At 42.4% G+C, this 20915-nt stretch overlaps 1 protein-coding gene across 2 annotated transcripts in view; it reads right to left on the bottom strand.

The window, feature by feature from the left end:
- The window catches only part of prpf4 (pre-mRNA splicing tri-snRNP complex factor PRPF4), a 65816-nt gene that overhangs the window by 5108 nt on the left and 39793 nt on the right, over positions 1–20915 (bottom strand). For both annotated transcript variants that reach the window (XM_068012757.1, XM_068012756.1), the window contains exons 8-12: positions 17514–17572; positions 14305–14428; positions 10187–10276; positions 9468–9590; positions 2003–2110 (exon numbers count right to left, since the gene is read on the bottom strand). In XM_068012757.1, the coding sequence (XP_067868858.1) occupies positions 2003–2110; positions 9468–9590; positions 10187–10276; positions 14305–14428; positions 17514–17572 (504 nt within the window). The remainder of the gene's footprint in view (positions 1–2002; positions 2111–9467; positions 9591–10186; positions 10277–14304; positions 14429–17513; positions 17573–20915) is intronic.

Genomic DNA, 20915 nt, shown 5'->3' with positions numbered 1-20915 from the left:
ACCATTTAGATAATATGTTTCTTTTTTATTCTTCCTGCCAAAGTGGACAATTTTACACTTTCCCACATTATACTCCATTTGCCAGGTCTTTGCCCACTCACTTAACCTATTTATATCCCTTCGTAGCCCCCTTATGTCCTCTTCACAAGTTACTTTCCTACCTAAAATAAAAGCAAAATACTGCGGATGCTGGAAATCTGAAACAAAAACAAGAAATGCTGGAATCACTCAGCAGGTCTGGCAGCATCTGTGGAAAGAGAAGCTGAGTTAACGTTTCGGGTCAGCGACCCTTCTTCGGAACTCAAAGAAGAAGGGTCGCTGACCCGAAACGTTAACTCTGCTTCTCTTTCCACAGATGCTGCCAGACCTGCTGAGTGATTCCAGCATTTCTTGTTTTTGTTTCTACTTTCCTACCTATCTGTGCGTCATCAGCAGATTTAGCAACCATACCTTCGGTCCCTTCATCTAAGTCATTTATATAAATTGTAAAAAGTTGAGGCCCCAGCACAGATCTCTGTGGCACACCACTCATCACATCTTGCCAATCAGAAAATAACCCATTTATGCTACTCTGTTTCCTGTTAGCTAGCCAATCTTCTGTCCAATATGTTACCTCTTACACCACGAGCTTTTATTTTCTGCAATAACCTTTGATGTGGCACCTTATCAAATGCCTTCTGGAAATCCAAGTACAATACATCCACCGGTTCCTCTTTATCCACAGCAAATGTAACTCCTTCAAAGAACTCCTATAAATTGGTTGAACATGATTTCTCTTACACAGAACCATGTTGACTCTGCCTGATTATCTTGAATCTTTCTAAATGCCCTTATATAACATCTTTAATAATAGCTTCTAACATTTTCCCTAAGACAGATGTTAAGCTAACTGGCCTGTAGTTTCCTGCTTTGAGCCACCCTCCCTTTTTGAATAAAGAAGTTACATTCGCTATTTTCCAATCTAACAGAAGCTTCCCCGAATCTAGGGAATTTTGGAAAAATAAAACTAACGCATCAACTATCTCACTAGCCACTTCTTTTAACGCCCTAGGATGAAATCCATCAGGACCTGGGGACTTGTCAGCCCACAGCTCCAAATATTTGTTCAGTACCACGTTCCTGGTGATTGTAATTTTCTTGAGTTCGTCCCTCCCTTCAACTTCCTGACTTACAACTAATATTGGGAGGTCACTTGTATCCTCAATAGTGAAGACTGATGCAAAATACCAGTTCAATTCATCTGCTATCTTATTATCCATTATTAATTCCCCAGACTCACTAGGACCAACGCTCACTTTGTTAACTCTTTTCTTTTTTAAATATCTATAGAAACTCTTACTATGTCTTTATATTTCTAGCTAGCTTTCTCTCGTATTCTAATTTTACTTTCCTTATCAATCTTTTAGTCATTCTTTGCTGTTTTTTATATTCTGTTCAATCTTCTGACCTGCCTCCCATCTTTGCGCAATTATAGGCTTTTTCTTTAAGTCTGATAGAATCTTTAACTGTTTTAGTTAACCATGAATGGCGGGTCCCACCCTTGTAATTTTTCTTTCTCGTTGAAATGTATCTAGTCTGTGTATTCTGAAATATCCCTTTAAATGTCTGCCACTGCACCCCCATTGACCTATCCCTTAACCTAATTTTCCAGTTCACTTTAGCTAGCTCTGCTTTCTGCCCTCATAATTGCCCTTATTTAAGTTTAAAATACTAGTCTTGGACCCACTCTTCTCTCCCTCAAACTGAATGTAAAATTCAATCATATTATGATCTAGTCCTTTATACAAATCACTGATGTACACAGTGAACAAAAGTATCCCCAGATCTGAAACCTAAGAAACACCACCGACCATTCTAGAAAACTGCCCTCAACTCTCTGATTTCTCCGTTCTAACCAACAGTTTGCTACCGTTCCCCTAATTCTATACCCCACATTCTTCAGTGATCTCCCATGTGATACCTTGTCAAAGGCTTTCCTAAAATTCATGTATAATTGTCTTACCCATTGGGAGAGAAGCTGACCCCATAGATCTCCTTCAGGTGTCCCTCCAGGAACATGATACATCGACCTGTCCGCAAATCCCATAGCCGCCCAAAGGCATCCAGGCCACTGGTCAGAGGGAGAAACACTCAGCATTAGTCACAGTAATAACAAGCCCTGAGGTGAAGCCAACTTAGGCAAGACCAACCAAATTCCATCACCTCCTCAAATCAATGATTTTTCCGTCACCATTCCTTCTGAGGTGTGTCTTGAACTTTATTATTCTCTTCAGTCAGGATATCATTGATGGCTTCTCACCTTCTCTCCCAGAGCTCCGGAGATGGGACCCTAATTTTGTTAACAGTGGTGGAATTCACCCACTGATATCCAAGGTAGCTACTTAGTCTGGAGAAAGGATTTGAGCCTCCCTATTGGGAACGGAACACTTCAGTACTGCTGTTACTTTATCAGGTTGCTTTAATACTGCCTTAATTCTCCACAATCTCTTACAGGTAGACTAAATGTCTTCAACAAACTCACCAATCTAGCTGTCACAGATTAGTACTACTCCCTCACTTTTTCCCCATAGCCAAACAAATTGTCAAGCACATGTCCAATTGCCTTTTGAAAGTTACTATTGTATCTTCTTACACCACCCTTCCAGTCAGTGCATTCCAGATCATAACAACTCACTGTGTAAAAGAAATTCTCATTTCCCCAATTATCTTAAATCTGTGTCCTTTGGTTACCAACCCTCTTGCTAGTGCAAACAGTTTCTCCTTATTTACCCTATCAAAATCTGTCATAACTTTTAACACCTCCATTAAATCTCCCCTTAACCTTCGTTGCTCTTAGGAGACAATCCCAGCTTCTCTAGTCTCTCCACATAACTGAAGTCCCTCATCCCTGGTATTCTGATACTTTCTGCTCTGTATCCTCTCCAAGGCCTCGACATCCTCCCTAAGGTATGGTGTTCAGATCTGGCCACAATACTCCAGCTGAGGCCTAACCAGTCAGTTATAAAGCTTTAGCAATTCCTTGCAATTGAATCCAAGTCTCTGTTTATAAAGCCAATGATCCAGTACGCTTTTAACAGTTTTATAATTTGTACTGCCACATTCAAATCTGTATGTGAACCCCACAGGTCTCTCTGCTCCTGCATCCCATTTAAAATTGTACCATTTAGTTAATATTGGCTCTCCTCATCCTTCCTTCCAAAATGTATCACTTCACACTTCTCTACATTAAATTTCATGTCATGTGTCTGCCCATTTCATCAGCCTCTCTATGTCCTCCTCAGATCTGCTACTATGCCCTTCACCATTTACCACAGCGGTTTACTAATATCCTTTAGGAAAGGAAAACTGCTATCCTTACCCTTATAGGTCTGAACCTATGTGATTTTAGTCCCACACCAACAACGAGTTGACTCTTTACAGCCCTCTGAAGTGACCCTGCAAGCTGCTATGTATCAAGCCTGTGACACCCACATTCCAACAAAGAGAAAAGATGCTAGAAATGCACAGTAGACCCATCAGCATTGGCAGAAAGAAATACTGGACAATGTTTTGGATGTAGATAGAAAGGTTTATGAAGGCTCCACTCTCTGAATGCCAATTATTATTTACCTTTCTAAAGAGGCTGACCAACCTGCTGTCTATTACCAGCATTTTTTATTTTTATTACTCGCGCCTTTGAATTGGAACCAGATACTGAAACTTAAAATCTCAAACTTCTAGATTAATCAAAATCAAGTTTAAAGTTGTGCAAATAATCTATTCCAAGAGTGAAGATGTTGTCCAGTGGAAACTGATGGAGAGAGGTGAAATGCTGAAGTACAGTTCACAATGACTCTCTAACATATATTGGTCATGGGGAGGATCATCTGATCAATACAGCTCCCAGGCAGTATCAATGTTTTTCAGACATTCAGTTCCCAACTGAATTCCCTCTCTTGACCTTCCATACCTGCAAATGAAATATTTTATTCCACATGAAGGTTGAAGGAAAGAACGAATGAAGGAAAACCTGGGCTTTATTGCATTAAAATATTATCAATGCACAAAGAGTCATTTACAGCACAGAAGGCCATTTGGCCCATAAAGTCCATTCCAGCTCTCCACAGAGAAATCCAGTCAGTCCTACTACCCTGCTTGATCCCTGTAGCCCTGTAAGTTTATTTTCTTCAAGTGCCCATCCAATTTCCTTTTGAAATCATAGATTGTCTCCGCTTCTACCACCTTTGTGGGCAGCGAGTTCCAGGACATTACCACCGCTGTGTAAAAAAGGTTCTTCCTCACATTCCCCCTGCATCTCTTGTACAAAACCTTCAGTCTAAGTCCCCTAGCCCTTGCACCATTAGTTAATGGGAATAGTTTTTCCTTGTCCAACTTATCTAAGCCTGTCATAATCTTGTACACCTCTACTAAATCTTGCCTCAATCTCCTTTGCTCTAAGGAGAACAAACCCCTTTTTCCAACCAAACCTTGTAACTAAAATTCCCCATCCCTGGAACCATTCTGGTAAATCGCCTCTGCACCCTCTCAAGAACTTCATATCCTTCCTAAAGTGTGGTGACCAGAATTGAACTCACTACTCCAGTTGGTGCCTAACCAGAGCTTTATGAAGGTTGGCATAACATTCCTGCTTTTGTACTCAATGCCTATTTTATGAAGCCTAAGATCCCATCTGCTTTGCTAACCACTGTCTCAATATGTCCTGCCATCTTCAAAGATCAATACATACCTCTGTTCCTGCACACTCTGTAGAACTGTGCCATTAACTCTATATTGCCTCTCCCTATTCCTTCTGCCAAAATGCAACACCACACGCTCGTCAGTATTAAATTCCATCTGCCACCTGTCTGCCCATTCTGCTAGCCTATTCTATGTTCTATTGCAGGCGGTTTATAGAACATAGAACATAGAACATACAGCACAGAACAGGCCCTTCGGCCCACAATGTTGTGCCGATCCTTTGTCCTCTGTCAAGGACAATTTAATCTATACCCCATCATTCTCCTTTATCCATATACCTATCCAAAAGCCTTTTGAAAGTCCCTAAAGTTTCTGACTCAACAACTTCCCCGGGCAAGGCATTCCATGCCTCGACCACTCTCTGGGTAAAGAACCTTCCCCTGACATCCCCCCTATATCTCCCACCCTTCACCTTAAATCTATGACCCCTTGTAACGCTTTGCTCCACCCGGGGAAAAAGTTTCTGACTGTCTACCCTATCTATTCCCCTGATCATCTTATAAACCTCTATCATGTCACCCCTCATCCTTCTCCTTTCTAATGAGAAGAGGCCTAGAATGTTCAGCCTTTCCTCGTAAGACTTATTCTCCATTCCAGGCAACATCCTGGTAAATCTCCTCTGCACCCTCTCCAAGGCTTCCACATCCTTCCTAAAATGAGGCGACCAGAACTGCACACAGTACTCCAAATGAGGCCTTACCAAGGTCCTGTACAGCTGCATCATCACCTCACGGCTCTTAAATTCAATCCCTCTGCTAATGAACGCTAACACCCCATATGCCTTCTTCACAGCCCTATCCACTTGAGTTGCAACTTTCAATGATCTATGCACATAGACCCCAAGGTCTCTCTGCTCCTCCACATGCCCAAGAACCCTACCGTTAACCCAGTATTTTGCATTCATGTTTGTCCTTCCAAAATGGACGACCTCACACTTTTCAGGGTTAAACTCCATCTGCCACTTTTCAGCCCAGCACTGCAACCTATCCAAGTCCCTTTGCAGACGACAATAGCCCTCCTCGGTATCCACAACTCCACCAACCTTTGTATCATCTGCAAATTTACTGACCCACCCTTCGACTTCCTCATCCAAGTCGTTAATAAAAATCACAAACAGGAGAGGACCCAGAACTGATCCCTGCGGCACGCCACTGGTAACTGGGCTCCAGGCTGAGTATTTACCATCTAAGACCACTCTCTGCCTTCTATCAGTTAGCCAATTCTTAATCCAACTGGCCACATTCCCCACTATCCCATGCCTCCTGACTTTCTCCATAAGTCTACCATGGGGGACCTTATCAAATGCCTTACTAAAATCCATGTACACCACATCCACTGGTTTACCCTCATCCACTTGCTTGGTCACCTGCTCAAAGAATTCAATCAGGCTTGTGAGGCAAGACCTACCCCTCACAAAACCGTGCTGACTGTCCCGAATCAAGCAGTGTCTTTCCAGATGCTCAGAAATCCTATCCCTCAGCACCTTTTCCATCAACTTGCCTACCACCGAAGTAAGACTAACTGGCCTGTAATTCCCAGGGTTGTTCCTATTCCCTTTCTTGAACAGGGGCACAACATTTGCCACCCTCCAATCACCTGGTACCACCCCCGTCAGCAGAGAAGATGAAAAGATCATTGCCAGCGGCTCTGCAATTTCATCCCTTGCTTCCCATAACATCCTTGGATATACCCCGTCAGGCCCGGGAGACTTGTCTATCTTCAAGTTATTCAAAAACCCCAACACATCTTCCCTCCTAACGAGCACTTCCTCGAGCTTACCAGTCTGCTTCCCACCGTCCTCTTCAGTAATACACCCCTTCTCATTCGTAAATACCGAAGAGAAGTACTCATTCAAAACCTCACTTATCTCTTCCGGCTCAACACACAGTCTCCCGCTATTGTCCTTGACCGGACCTATGGTCCCCCTAGTCATCCTCATATTTCTGACATACGCGTAAAAGGCCTTGGGGTTTTCTTTTATCCTACCCGCCAAGCATTTTTCATGCCCTCTCTTAGCTCTCCTAATCCCTTTCTTCAGATCCTTCCTGGCCATCTTGTATCCCTCCAGAGCTATGCCTGTGCCCTTTTTCCTCAACTTTATATACGCATCCTTCTTCTTCCTAACAAGACTCTCAACCTCTCTTGTCAACCACGGTTCCCTCACATGACCATCCCTTCCCTGTCTGACAGGGACATGCTTATCAATGGCCCCTACTATCTGCTCCTTGAAAAAGTTCCACATTTCGACCGTGCCCTTCCCTGCCAGCATATGCTCCCAACTTATGCTCCTCAGTTCCTGCCTGACAGCATCATATCTACCCTTCCCCCAATTGTAAACCTTGCCCTGTTGCACATACCTATCCCTCTCCATTACCACAGTGAATGCTACAGAATTGTGATCACTATCTCCAAAGTGCTCGCCCACCAACAGCTCTATCACTTGCCATCATCATCCTCACTGTTTGCCACACCTCCAAGTTGGGTATCATCAGCAAATTTTGAAATTCTACTCTGTATTTCAAAATCTAAGTCAATTATATATAGCAAAAAAGCAGTGGACCCAGCGCTGACTCTTGGGGAACACCACAATCTCCCATCCTCTAGGCTTAAAAACAACAATTTACTATGACTCGCTGTTTTTTGTCCTTAAGCCAATTTTTTATTCAACTGGACACCGACCTTCCTATTCCATAAGCCTCAATTTTGTTAACCAGCCTTTTATGTGTTACTTTATAAAACACTTTCTTAAAATCCATATAGACAACATCCACCCCATTCCCTTCATCAACTTCTGTTACTTCATCAAAAAATTCAATTAGATTATCTAATCGTCTCCCTTTTACAAACCATGCTGGCTATCCTAAATTAACTCAAACCTCTCCAAATGCCTGTTGATTTTTTTCCCTGATAATTGTTTCTAAAACTTTACCCATGACCGATGTTAAACTAACTGGCCAGTAGTTGTTAGGACTGGCCTTACACCCTTTCTTGAATAAGGATGTCACATTTGCTACTCTCCAATCCTCTGGCACCTCCCCCATATCCAGGGAAGATTGGAAAATTATAGCAAGCCTTTCCACTAACTCCACCCCAACTTCCCTTAGCAACCTGGGATGCAAGCCATCCGGACCAGGTGACTTATCTACCCCAAGCAAAGCCAGCTTTTTCAGTGCCTCCCCCTCTCAATTTTTACCCTGTCCACTGCCCCTACTCTCTCTGCTTCTACCAATATTTTGTCAGATTCCTCTTCCTTGGTAAATACTGATACAAAGTACTCATTAAGTATTTTAGCCTTGCCCTGCACCTCTAAACCTCTTACTACCTGCTTACTATTTACATGCCGGTAGAAGATTTTTGAGTTCCCTTTTATGTTGACGGCCATTCTATTCTTCTTCTCCCTTTACCAGTCTTATTTTCCCTTTCACCTCCCCTCTCAACTTACTGTATTTGGCCTGGTTCACACTTGAAGAATTCACCTAACATACATCATAGACCCTCTTTTATTGTTTCATCATAATCTCTACCTCCCTCATCATCCAAAGAGCCCTAGTTTTGGTTCCCCTACCTTTCGCCCTTGTTGGAATGTACCTAGCCTGTACCTGAAGCATCTCTTCCTTAAAGATAATCCATTGTTCCGATACAGCTTTTCCTGTCAATCTTTGGTTCATTTTATCCCTGGCTTGTTCCGATACAGCTTTTCCTGTCAATCTTTGGTTCATTTTATCCCTGGCTAGATCCCGTTTCATCGCGGTGAAATTAGCCCTCTTCCATTCTAGACATTCTACCTTACTTTGTTCCTTGCTCTTCTGCATTACTAGTCTAAATCTTATGATGCAATGATCATTCTTATCTAAGTGCTCCCCGACAGGTCCGCTTGGCCTACCTCATTCCCCAGCACCAGATCCAGCAATGCCTCCTTTCCAGCTGGGCTGAGAACATACTAATCAAGGAAGTTCTCCTGAACATACTTCAGAAATAAATCCCCCTCCTTTCCCTTTACTCAAACATTATCCCAATCGATATTAGGATAAAGTCCCCCAATATCACCATTCTATAGTTCATGCACATTTCTGTGATTTCCCTGCAGATTTGCTCCTCTATCTCTCACTATTTGGAGGCCTATAGAATATCCCCTGTAGTGCGATCATACCAGTTTTGCTTCTCAACTCTAACCAAATGGATTCTGTCCCGCTTAAGAACATCCTCCCTTTCCAACACTACAATGTCTTCCTGAATCAGTACTGCCACTCCACCTCCCTTTTTCCTTCTCTATCGTTTCTGAACACTTTATATTCTTGTATATTAAGCACCCAGTCCTTGCCATTTTTAAGCCACGTTTCCGTTATCGCCACGACATCATATTCCCATACGCTATATGTGCTTATTCACCACACTTCCTGCATTTACATACATGCATTGTAATCCTGTTTTTGCATTCCTTATAGTCCTTCTCAGTCCACTCCTATCTAATATGGAACTACTCCCTTCACTAGTACTGTCCAATACTCTCACATTACGCACCTTATTCCTCCTTTCTACTTCTACATACTGGTGCCCATCCCCCTGCCAATTTAGTTTAAACCATGTATGTAATGAGAACTTGCAGCTCAGGTTATGTCGTTAATGGCATTTAACAGAATAGCTGAGACAGGAAATTATTTTGGATCTTCAGTTGCTGCTAGTTTGAAAGGATTCATTCCTACGTGTACATAGAATGTGTCCAGGCTCACCCAGTTCCCACCAGCGAGCCATCACGGTGAAAGGCAATGTCGTAGACACCCTTGCTGTGTCCTTCCTGGTGCAGGATTTCCTCCTGAGCTTCCAGATCCCACAGTCGCCAGGAATGGTCATAACTAAAAATCAGAAACAGCAGTCAAGATGTCACCATAAAAACATCTTTTACTATGGAAACTACATCTTCCCTGCAACCATGTTACCATAGGAATTGAATTTTACCTGCAACCATCTGTTACCAAGAAAACTATGTCTTACATGCAGCCATGTGTTACCATAGAAACTGAATTTTACCTGCAACCATTTGTTATCATGGAAACTACACCTTACCATGAAATAAGGAAACATTCATGTGGCATGGTAGAGTGTAGACATTACCAGTGAGTGCTTGAATAAGAGGGACACAGACACACACATGCACTGGCAGAGAGCGTACACACTACCAGTGAGTGAGTGTGAGAGACACACTTGAGTGTGCGCACCATCAGTGAATGTAAAACAAAGCGGTGAGAATAAAGCAGCTCAGAGATATACTGGGCTGCATATGATAAAATTGACAGCAAAGTCAAAGCTAAACCCCACTTATTTGAATTCCAGCAACCACATCAGATCATGGAACTCAAACAACTTTCAGTTCTTTTTTAATTATTCAAATTTAATGTAACATTTACATTCCCTGTTAACTGGAGTAACATTTACATTTGTTGTTACTTACCATGTGGTGCCCAGAAATCTGCCTGATGGATGCCATGCCACTCGAGCGACTCGCATTGTGTGTCCTTCAATGTCGGCTATTGGCTCATCGCTGCAGAAGAGCAATGCATTGACAGCTCAGACACATGGTGTATGTACTTTAGATAAAGACTTATATTTACATAGCACCTTTCACGACTCTAGACATCCTGAAGCATGTCACAGCCAACTTGAAGTGTGGTCACCATTGTAATGTAGGAAATACAGTAGAAAATGTGTGCACAGCAAGCTTCCACAAGCAGAAATGAAACCAATGGCTAGATAATCTGTTTGTTATTGGTTCAGGGATAAAAATTGGCCAGGGCACTGAGGGAACTCCCCTCCTCTTCTATAAAATATGCTATGGGATCTTTTATGTCCACCCAAGAGGGCAGACAAAGGCTCAGTTTAACGTCTCATCCAAAAGCTGACACCTCTGACAGTGCAGCAGTTCCTCAATACTGCACTGGAAAGTCAGCCTGTATCATGTGATCAATTCTCTGGTGTGGAGCTTGAGCCCACAGAGGCGAGACAGTGTTACTACTAAGCCAAAGCTGACACTTGTCAATGCTAGTACTGTGGCGGTACATGCTTTGTGTAAACTGATTGACCTGCTAGGGACTAGAAACCCTCAACAAAGCCCTGCAAATCCACACCAGTTGGAATCAACAAATTAAAATGTATTGGGTAGCTCTAGACTTCGATTACAATGTCAGACTCAAGAGTGAAATGTTACCCAGGTCTGATAGTGCAACGTGTCATTTATAAAAAAGATAATTTACAATAATTGACCCACAATCCGACTGTTTCTTACACATATCTTTATTGAGTATAAATTCACCGGCAACATTCTTCACTTCAGACTGCCCCCATTCCAATATTAAACCTAGCAGAGTTTAATTGCAGCCATTACCAGTTTATTGTTGTGTGTTATATTGAATTGGTCAAAGGAAACACCAATGATGGTTTACAGTTTTGCAGCAGGGCCCTCAATCACTTTTACCCATTTCTCAAATGATTATATACAATCATAAACAAGTGGAGTCCAAGTGACTGTGGGAATGAGACGTAGGGAGATATTACCCCCTTACTAAATCGCAAATCTGTCCAGTTTTTCATAGGAAAGCTGGCCTTCCAAACTACACTGTAGCCGTTCCGTAACACAAAGAGCTCATGCACCAGATTGGTGAGACTGGTACTCAAACGGAGGACCTGTACATCCTGATATCACAGAAGGTCAATGTTGATGGTATCTGCTGGGCTGGGTCTGAACAAGGTCTCTCAGGTGTGTGGACCAGACAGCTCAGTAATGTGCAAAGGGGCTTACAGCAAAAAGCATCGACCTGGAAACTCTTTGAACCAGTTGGGGTCAGAACCTCCATGCTTTGATCGTGAACTTAGTACCTGCAAAGCAGGGCCAGGCCTAGCTGATATCAAGTAATTATATTTTCTGTAGAGTTGAATGACACCTTGGAATGATTCCATGTGACAATGTGATGAAATATAGGTATAATAGGCTTAATTAGGTAGAATTTAGAAATAACTAATACATTATACCTTTTAGAATTAAAGATTGAATAAATGGTCAGTTTTCAAGGCTCAATGAAATTCCCTTTAAGGGCAGAGTTAAAAAATCCATTCCAAAGTTTCTGCAACATTGGAAACATACCGAGACAGGCTATATGCGCTCCGTACTTATAACTATAATCCTAATTAGTTGATAATATTAATGATATGGACAGACTAATTTAAGGAGCTGGTACAAGGTACCATCAAAGAACCATCACAGATGATCAATCACAAAATGGAATATTACCTACAAAAAGCAGATGCCACGTAAACCCAATTTAACCCAAAAAAGCAAAAACAGTTACTGCACAAATTGAATTAAAAATCTTTTAAGTATAAAACACATTTATAAAGTTAAGTCTTCGTGTTACTATAAAACACTACAAACATTTTCAGCAGATAATTAATAGGGAATATGTAGCTAATGATATTACCATAATTGGGAATAAAGTAGCTAATGATATTACCATATATGGATAACGAAAGTGGGAAAAACACACACAAAAAGTTAACACCTACATTCCAAAAGATGAGTTAGATTAGAAACAGTATAAACAGGAGAGTTTTAAATGGAAAAATCAGGGGTATTGAAATTCTTCATCAATACTTCTCAACCTATGGTAAGAACAGTTGACTGCATGACAAGAGAATTCTGCTCTTAACCGAGAGTGGTTTGTCATGTTAGGCAGGAGACTTACTTGGGGAATTTAAAGTAACAGTTTACTTTGAATTTTGATGGCTATTCTAAGATATTTTGCTGTAACATTGTCAAGGTTGAACTTTTGAATTCTATTCTAGAAATAAGATTACGTTTTACATTTCTTAGTAATCTTTGATATTGTAGTATACTTATCCATTTAAAAGTGTATTGCATGTTAAATTCTTTAATAAATATATAAAAGTTAATAAATCATCTCATGTAGCATTTTGTATACAACTACAAGAACCTCCTCTCTGTGTCTCTTTAAGTGGAGAGATACGTACTGAAGAGAGATTCCCAGACCCTTATAATATCTGGGATATTTGTGACTTAGTCATAATTATTAAAAAATAGGCTATCTGAAAGATGGTAATATTCTGTTAGTGTTCTTTCTTTGAGGGAAAACTAGCTCAATTCTTTGGACCCAAATAAGTGTTTATAAGAGTTTGTCAGGTTTGAACTTAATTAAAGGAGATTCATAGGGATGTACTCCTGATTTGGTTTAGTCCCTATAAGGGGTTAAAGTCATAAATCACTTCAACAAGAGTTAATTTTCTTTATCTCGTCGCCAATGTTTTGGTTCCATTAGTAGGCTTTTCCGAGTGAACATTAGTATAAAACCATATTTCTTCTCCACCTCCTAATTTGTTTCCATGAAGATTCAGAAACTTTAAGCAAGTGTTTCTGGAAAGGACAGATTGTTAAAAAGCAGGGAAATGATTAAAAGCAGAAGTTGGAAGATGAAGAAATGTTAAGAGTTTGACTGAATGAAAACAAAACCTTTAAAGTTCCCATTAACAAATGGTACAAAAAGGACTCGAACACAGATTGAAAGTTTTGGGCAAAAGATGCAGGGGGAATATGAGGAAGCACTTTTTTTTTTACACAGCAGGTGGTAATGACCTGGAACTCGCCACCCACAAGGGCGGTAGAAGTAGAGACGATCAATGACTTCAAAAGGAAGTTGGATGGCCAGCTGAGAAAGAGACTTGCAGGGCTATGGGAATCGAGCTGGGGAATGGGACTGACTGAATAGCTCCGTGGAGAGCCGGCATGGACTCGATGGGCCAAATGGCCTCCTCTGTGCCATAAATGACTCTATGTGTGCCACAAGTGTTAGTTGATAGCTTAAGTCTGTGAACCCAAAGAGAGCAAATTAACATAATGGAGTGGCGAGATCACATACATGCAAGGTTAGTTAAATAAGGGCAAAACGACAATGACTGAAGATAGAAAATAATAAGCATAGACAGTGACTCACCATAGGCACCCCCAAAAGGGGAAGGTGAGCATCCAGGGTTGGGGGATTAGCTGAGCATCCTGGGTGGGGAAGCATCCCAGAAGTGGTGGAGGAGGGGTGTGTGAAGCTAAGCATCCCAGGGGTTGGGGGGTGGGGTCTGAACAGCCCAATGCAAAGAGCCAGACGATTGAAAAGAATACTTACGATATATTGCAGAGGATGAGATATATGCTGCAAATGTGTCAGTATCATATTGAATGCAAACTGTAAACTGCTAAGCCATACTGCAGTGTTTGGCACTGACCACAGCTTGCAAATACAGTCATTAGGCAAAATCCAGGCTGAAACACTGCATTGCACTTGGAAGACCTAGACTCAGACGGTTAGCAAGACAGGATGAAGTAACCTTGTGGTGGTATTAGTTGTGTTATAGATGCTGTTTAAAAAAAAAAATCACATTTGTATAATAGTGTTCACTAATACAGGTTTGTGACAGGAAAGAGAATCACACTGTGTTGTACTGAATTCCAGTTGGGTGTGATTTTTGTAACTAGGGGCAGCAATTATATTGGGCCCTGTAATCTTCACAAACCTTTCCAGGTTCCAGAGCTTCACCGAGCCGTCAGCTGCACACGATGCCATATTACAGTCCTTTTCATCGAGCGAGATGGTGGCCTGGGGGTGAAATACAATGGCGCCCACATTTGTGCTGTGACCTGGTGAGACAGAAAACCTAGTCAGCAATCACCTTAACTCCAGACACCCTTCAGAAAGCAATGTCTAGTCAGTGTACCTGTTCCTGGCCCAGATTTACTCCAGTTCCCAGCTCTCTAGAGCAGGCCCAGCTCTGTACAGTTACAGCAGAGTTCACAGGCACGCTAAACCTGATTCAGCTTTAGTCAAAACCCCATCTAACAAAATCCCCAGGTTGAGCTCACCTCAGATTTCAGACACTGAAAAGGGCAAGAAATTATAATGCTAAATAGGTCTGATAGCTTAATGGGTAAATGCACCAACCAATGATTCCACTCCTGGCTACCGCATAGCAACCTCAACTGGGAAATGTGTCTGAGATAACGTGGGCTGCGGACAGAATCAGAGCTTAGACGTGATGCTCTCCATAGCCAAACAAACAGTCAGTAAAACTTATTTTCACTGCTCACAGGTGCGGCCACTTAGATGAGGTACAAGAGGACAACCCCGTTCCAGATACCAAGCCACTGACGTCAAGAATGGACAAAATGGAAGGAAAATGCTGCAACTAAGGGATTGCTTATTTGTTCCTAAACTGGTGAGTTGGAGGATTACCTGGTTTGTAAATAAAGAAGCCAAAGGGAATTAAATAAAAACAGACTCTTTACAACTTTGTGGGTGCTGCTAAGTGCATGAATTAAAATTAGCATCAAGAATAGCTCAATTGGGTTACTTCTGCCAATGAAGAATGTACCCCAAACTGCAGTGGGGTGGGATGGGATGGGTGGAACACACTTTTCTGCCCTCTTATTGGTCCTGAGATCAATTGTACAGGGTTTCTGAAGGACAACAAAAGAGACACAGGTAACTACAGGCCTATTAGTCTTATTCCTATACAGTGTAAAATACTGGAATTGATCAGGAGTAAACTTGAGGATTTATTTGTACAATGATAGCCTAGGTAACAGCAGCTAACATGGATTCAGAAGGGGAAGATCCTGCCTCAACAACTTCATCCACTTCTTCAAGGAAGTAACAACGCAACAGGCTATGGTCAGCTTTAGAATGTGTACACCTTGGACTTCAAAAGGTCACATTAATTAAATACAGCAACTTGAAGAACAAAAAAACAGAATACTGATTAGAAGAGTTATGTCAGAGTGGGTAGAGAGGTACCAAGTGCTTATATAAATGAGCTGGATTCAGAAATCCAACGCAATGTGGGAGAATTTACTGACGATACTGCAAGAGGGAGGGGCAGGGGAACAGGAAGAGGCAGTTCAAAAGCTATAGAATGAGCTGGGAACACTTAAGCAGAAAAACTACAAATGGAAAATGCAGACGTAAGTGAGCAGTATCACATGTGGAGACAGAGTAGGCAACATCCGCATTCCATCACTTGGGTTTGAAGTAGCGAAGCTGAAAGAGATCAAGGGTTTTTAATGGACTCGCACTCAGTATGTCCAACCGTTACAGAGCAGCAATCAAAACAGCTAACAGGATGGTTAACTACATGAACAAAACAGTAGAGTACAAGCCAGAGGAAATCTTGAGCAAACTGTACATTGAATACTGTGCCCATCTCTGGTCATTGGGTGTACAGGAGCATCATGGTTATGTTACTGGACTAGTAATCCAGCGGCCTGGCCTAATGATTCAGAAACATGAGTTCAAATCCCACCAAGTCAGCTTGGGAATTTAAATTCAATTAATTAATTAAAATCTGGAATAAAAAGCTGGCATCAGTAATGGTGACCATGAAACTACCGTTTGTCATAAAAACCCATTTTGGTTCACTAACTTCCAAAGGAAATCTGCCTGAATGTGACTCCGGAGCCACAGCCATGTGGTTGACTCTTAACTGCCCTCTGAAATGGCTTAGCAAGCCACTCTGTAGCATTCAAGAAAGAGGCTCACCACCACTTGCTTAAGGGCATTAAGGGATGGGAAATAAATGCTGGCCTTGGCAGCAACACCCACAACCTGTAAATGATTTAAAAAAGAGAGACATGCAAGTGCAGGAGGTGGAGCAGAGAACAGCCATGATTCCCTTGGATCAAAGGTCTGAGTTATCAGTAATGGCTCGCAAAACATGGGCTTTTCAACTTGGAAGATGTCTGCGAAGTGATCCTGTAGAGGTGTACAACATGGAATGTCAGCCATGGCTCAGCTGGTAGCACTCTCGCCTCTGAATCAGAGGATTGTGGGTTCAAGTCCCATTCCAGGACTTGAGCACCAAAATCAAGGCCGACACTCCAGGGCAGTACTGAGGGAGTGCTGCACCAACAGAGGTGCCATCTTCCGGAGGTGACATTAAACCGTGACCCTGTCTGCCCTCTCAGGTGTGCATAAAAGATTCCATGACACCATTTTGAAAAAGAGCAGGGAGTTCTCCCCGGTGTCCTGCCAATATTTATCCCTCAAACAACATCACAAAAACAGATTAATTCGTCATTATCCCACTGCTGTTATTGGGAGCTTGCTGTGCGCAAATTGGCTGCTGCATTTCCTACATTACAACAGTGACTAGATTTCAGAAGTACTTCATTGGCTGTAAGGCGCTTTGGGACATCCACTTGGTTGTGAAAGACACTATATAAATGCAAGACTTTCTTTTTTCTTTTACAAAATAGTCAAGGGAATGGCTAAAGTAAAACCAGAAAATTATTTTGACTTGAATTGTAAGAGTAGAACAAGAGGACACTGACTCAAAGTAAATAGTAAATTTGGCATTTTTGTGGATGAGAATTGGATAACTACTTGAAAGGAAATACTTTGCAGGGCAATGGGGAAGAGGAGACTGGGATTAATTGGGTTGCTCTACCAAAGAAACAGCACGGGCACAATGGGTCGAATAGCCTCCTTCCGTGCTATAACATTCTATGACTCTAGGACAGTAATTTCTTCTTTATATCAGGTGATTAATATGGACCCCTGGAAGGAATGGTGGAGCTGAAAGCTCTGAAATCATCCAGAAACAACTGGATGCCACAATGGGGGGAGAGACTTTAGAATCAGAAATTTCTAAGATTTACCCCAACAGACCTTCCTCATCCGTAATTATCTTGTGATTTGTAGAACACAAGTCGTGATGTGGGAGTGCCTTACCTCTCAGGGTACGGATGAGACTGCAGTCAGGAACACCCCACAGCTTACAGAGACCGCTCCTGTAGACAAATGAGACGAATACAAACTGCTATCAGTACAACTTAACCAAATGTGGCAGGAAATCGAAGGAACACAACAGCGTGCACAAATCCTGTTATACATACCGGTCAGTCCCCCATGGCACAGCATACAGAGATTTGGGAGCGAGTGAGACGGGTTTGGAGTGGGAAGGGTTTGTTAAGACATACGGAGACCAATATTTCCCTTGAATTTCTCTTTGCTGTGTGCAGCCTGCTTGCCTTTAAGATTGCTGTGCATGCATGGATCATAAAGGGAATGTTGGTTGTGCTCAGCCTGTTTGTTGCCTACGCGTTGCATTACAGATTGCTGCGTGGCCACGCAGCTTAGAGGGACCATTGACCCAGACTCATTTTTACAGTTATATAAAAAATAAGGACACAACACCTAATACCTTTAATATATCTTAAACAGCAAAACTTGCAGCTTGTTGGGAACCAGTCAAATGGAGCTGATTGGAGCAGGTGTTTCCCTGCAATAAAAGAACTGGGAGATGCAAAAATGAGGTAGAACGGCGTCACTGCTAGCGGGAGGGTGTAATTACAGTGTGACACTTACATCAGCAGATACAACGATAAATGTGGACATACAAATTTGTGCACAACCCAAAGATTTTTTAATATGACATGTATTCTCATTGCAGTAGCATTGTATAAAGTTGGTCCAAACCAAATGCACTAATTAGGTTATGGAGGATTTTGAGGGTTGGGGTAAACTGGACCAAAGAAGAGGGAGAAGGCAGAAGTGAGAGGAAGCTAAAAAAAATTGAGGGACAGAAGGAGTATAGAAGAAGGGATAAGGAGAAGAAGGAAGCATGGAAGGGGAAGTGGAAGACTAGGACAAATCAGGGAGATGGGGAAAGAAAAGACAAGGAAGGTCACAGAGTCTTCCAGCACAGAAACAGACCCTTTGTCCCAACGCGCCTGCGCCGACCATCAAGCACCCGTCCTAACTAATCCCATTTCCCTGCACTTGGCTCATAGCCTTGTATGTTAAGGCATTTCAAGTGCTCGTCTAAATACTTATTGAATGTCGTGAGTGTTCTCTGCCTCTTCAGGCAGTGTGTTCCAGATTCCAACCACCCTCTGGGTGAAAAATTCTTCCTCAACTCCCCTCTAAACCTCCTGCCCCTTACCTTAAATCAATGCCTCCTAGTTATTGACCTCTCCGCTAAGGGAAAAAGTTTCTTCCTATCTATCCTATCAATGCCCCTCAGAATTTTGTATACCTCAATCAGGTCACCCCCCTCAGCCTTCTCCGCTCCAACGAAAACAACCCCAGCCTATCCAGTCTGTCTCCACAACTGAAATGCTCCAGCCCAGACAACATCCTGGTGAATCTCCTTGGCACCCTCTCCATTGCAATCACATCCTTCCTACACAGTATTCCAGCCGTGGCCTAACCAGCGTTTTATACAGCTCCATCAAAAGCTCCCTGCTCTTATATTCTATGCCTCGGCTAATAAAGGCAAGTATCCCGTATGCCTTCCTAACCATCTTATCTACCTGTGCTGCTGCCTTCGGTGATCTATGGACAAGCACCCCAAAGTCCTTCTGAGCCTCTGTACTCCCTAGGGTCCGACCATCCATTGTATATTCCATTACCTTGTTAGACCACCCAAAGTGCATCACCTCACACTTTTCAGGATTAAACTCCATTTGCCACTGCTCTGCCCATCTTACCAGCCCATCTATATCGTCCTGTAATCTAAGGCTTTCCTCCTCACTATTTACGACACCACCAATTTTCGTGTCATCTGCAAACTTACTGATCATACCTCCTATATTCATATCTAAATCATTAATGTACACTACAAACAGCAAGGGTCCCAGCACCGATCCCTGTGGTACCCCACTGGTCAGAGGCCTCCATTCACAAAAACAACCCTCTACCTTCTTCCACGAAGCCAATTTTGAATCCAATTTGCCAAATTATCCTGAATCCCATGGGCTTTTACTTTCTTAACCAATCTCCCATGTGGGACCTTATCAAAAGCCTTACTGATGTCCGTGTAGACTACATCAACTGCTTTACCCTCACCTACTCCTCGAAAAATTCAATCAAATTTGTTGGACACGATCTCCCCCTGACAAAGCCATGCTGATTATCCCTGATTAATCCCTGCCTCTCCAAGTGGAGATTAATCCTGTCTCAGAATTTTCTCCAATAATTTCCCTACCACTGATGTTAGACTCACCGGCCTGTAATTACCTGGTTTAACCATGCTACCCTTCTTGAATAATGGTACCACATTCACTGTCCTCCAATCCTCTGGTACCTCTCCTGTGACCAGAGAGGATTTGAAAATGTGTATCAGAGCCCCCGCTATCTCCTCCCTTGCCTCAGATAACAGCCGCGGATACATCATATCTGGGCCTGGGGATTTATCCACCTTTAAGTCTGCTAATACAGCTAATACTTGCCCCTTTTCAATGCTAATTTGATCAAGTATATCACAATCCCCATCCCCGATCACTACACCTACATCGTCCCTCTCCATAGTGAACACAGATGAAAAGTAATCATTCAAAACCTCACCTATGTCCTCCGGCTCCACACACAGATTGCCTCTTTGATCCCTAATGGGCCCTACTCTTTCTCTGGTTATCCTCTTACATAAACATAGAAAATAGGAGCAGGAGTAGTCCATTCGGCCCTTCGAGCTTGCTCCACCATTCATTATGATCATGGCTGATCATCCAACTCAGTAGCCTGTGCCCGCTTTCACCCCAGACCCTTTGATCCCTTTAGACCCAAGAGCTATATCTAACTCCTTCTTGAAAACATACTATGTTTTGGCCTCAACTGCTTCCTGTGGTAGCGAATTCCACAGGCTCACCACTCTCTGGGTGGAGAAATTTCTCCTCACCTCAGTCCTGAAAGGTTTACCCCATATCCTTAGACAATGACCGCTGTTTTCAGCACTCTGAATCTGCCATACGCCTCCTTTTTTTAAACTTACCAGCTATTTACAATCAACTTTTATCCCCTGTACCTTTGAGGCTGAGAAAGAAAAAGACCAAAGAACACCTTCCACCGCCCCCAGCCAATGAAAATACTCACCACTTAACTTACAGCCTCACTCCATGCAAACAGCACTAGTATAGCCAGTAAATACTAAAAATTTACAGGTAGCTATCCTACGGCTTTAATTTAAAAGGAACCTTTTTTTTAACGTCAATCAATCTCAGTTATCCCCAGGCAATAACAGCTGCCGCCCACCAACCAATCAGCACAAAGAATTTCAGTGATGTCAGTGTTTGTTTTTTTTTACATTAAATCCAAACAAAGCGCGCGCAGAAACAGTCAGAGAGCCTGCTGCCG

This window comes from Heterodontus francisci, chromosome 32, assembly GCF_036365525.1.
Source record: "Heterodontus francisci isolate sHetFra1 chromosome 32, sHetFra1.hap1, whole genome shotgun sequence".
Classification (NCBI taxonomy): domain Eukaryota; kingdom Metazoa; phylum Chordata; class Chondrichthyes; order Heterodontiformes; family Heterodontidae; genus Heterodontus; species Heterodontus francisci.
This window is presented reverse-complemented; position numbering and strand designations above follow the sequence as displayed.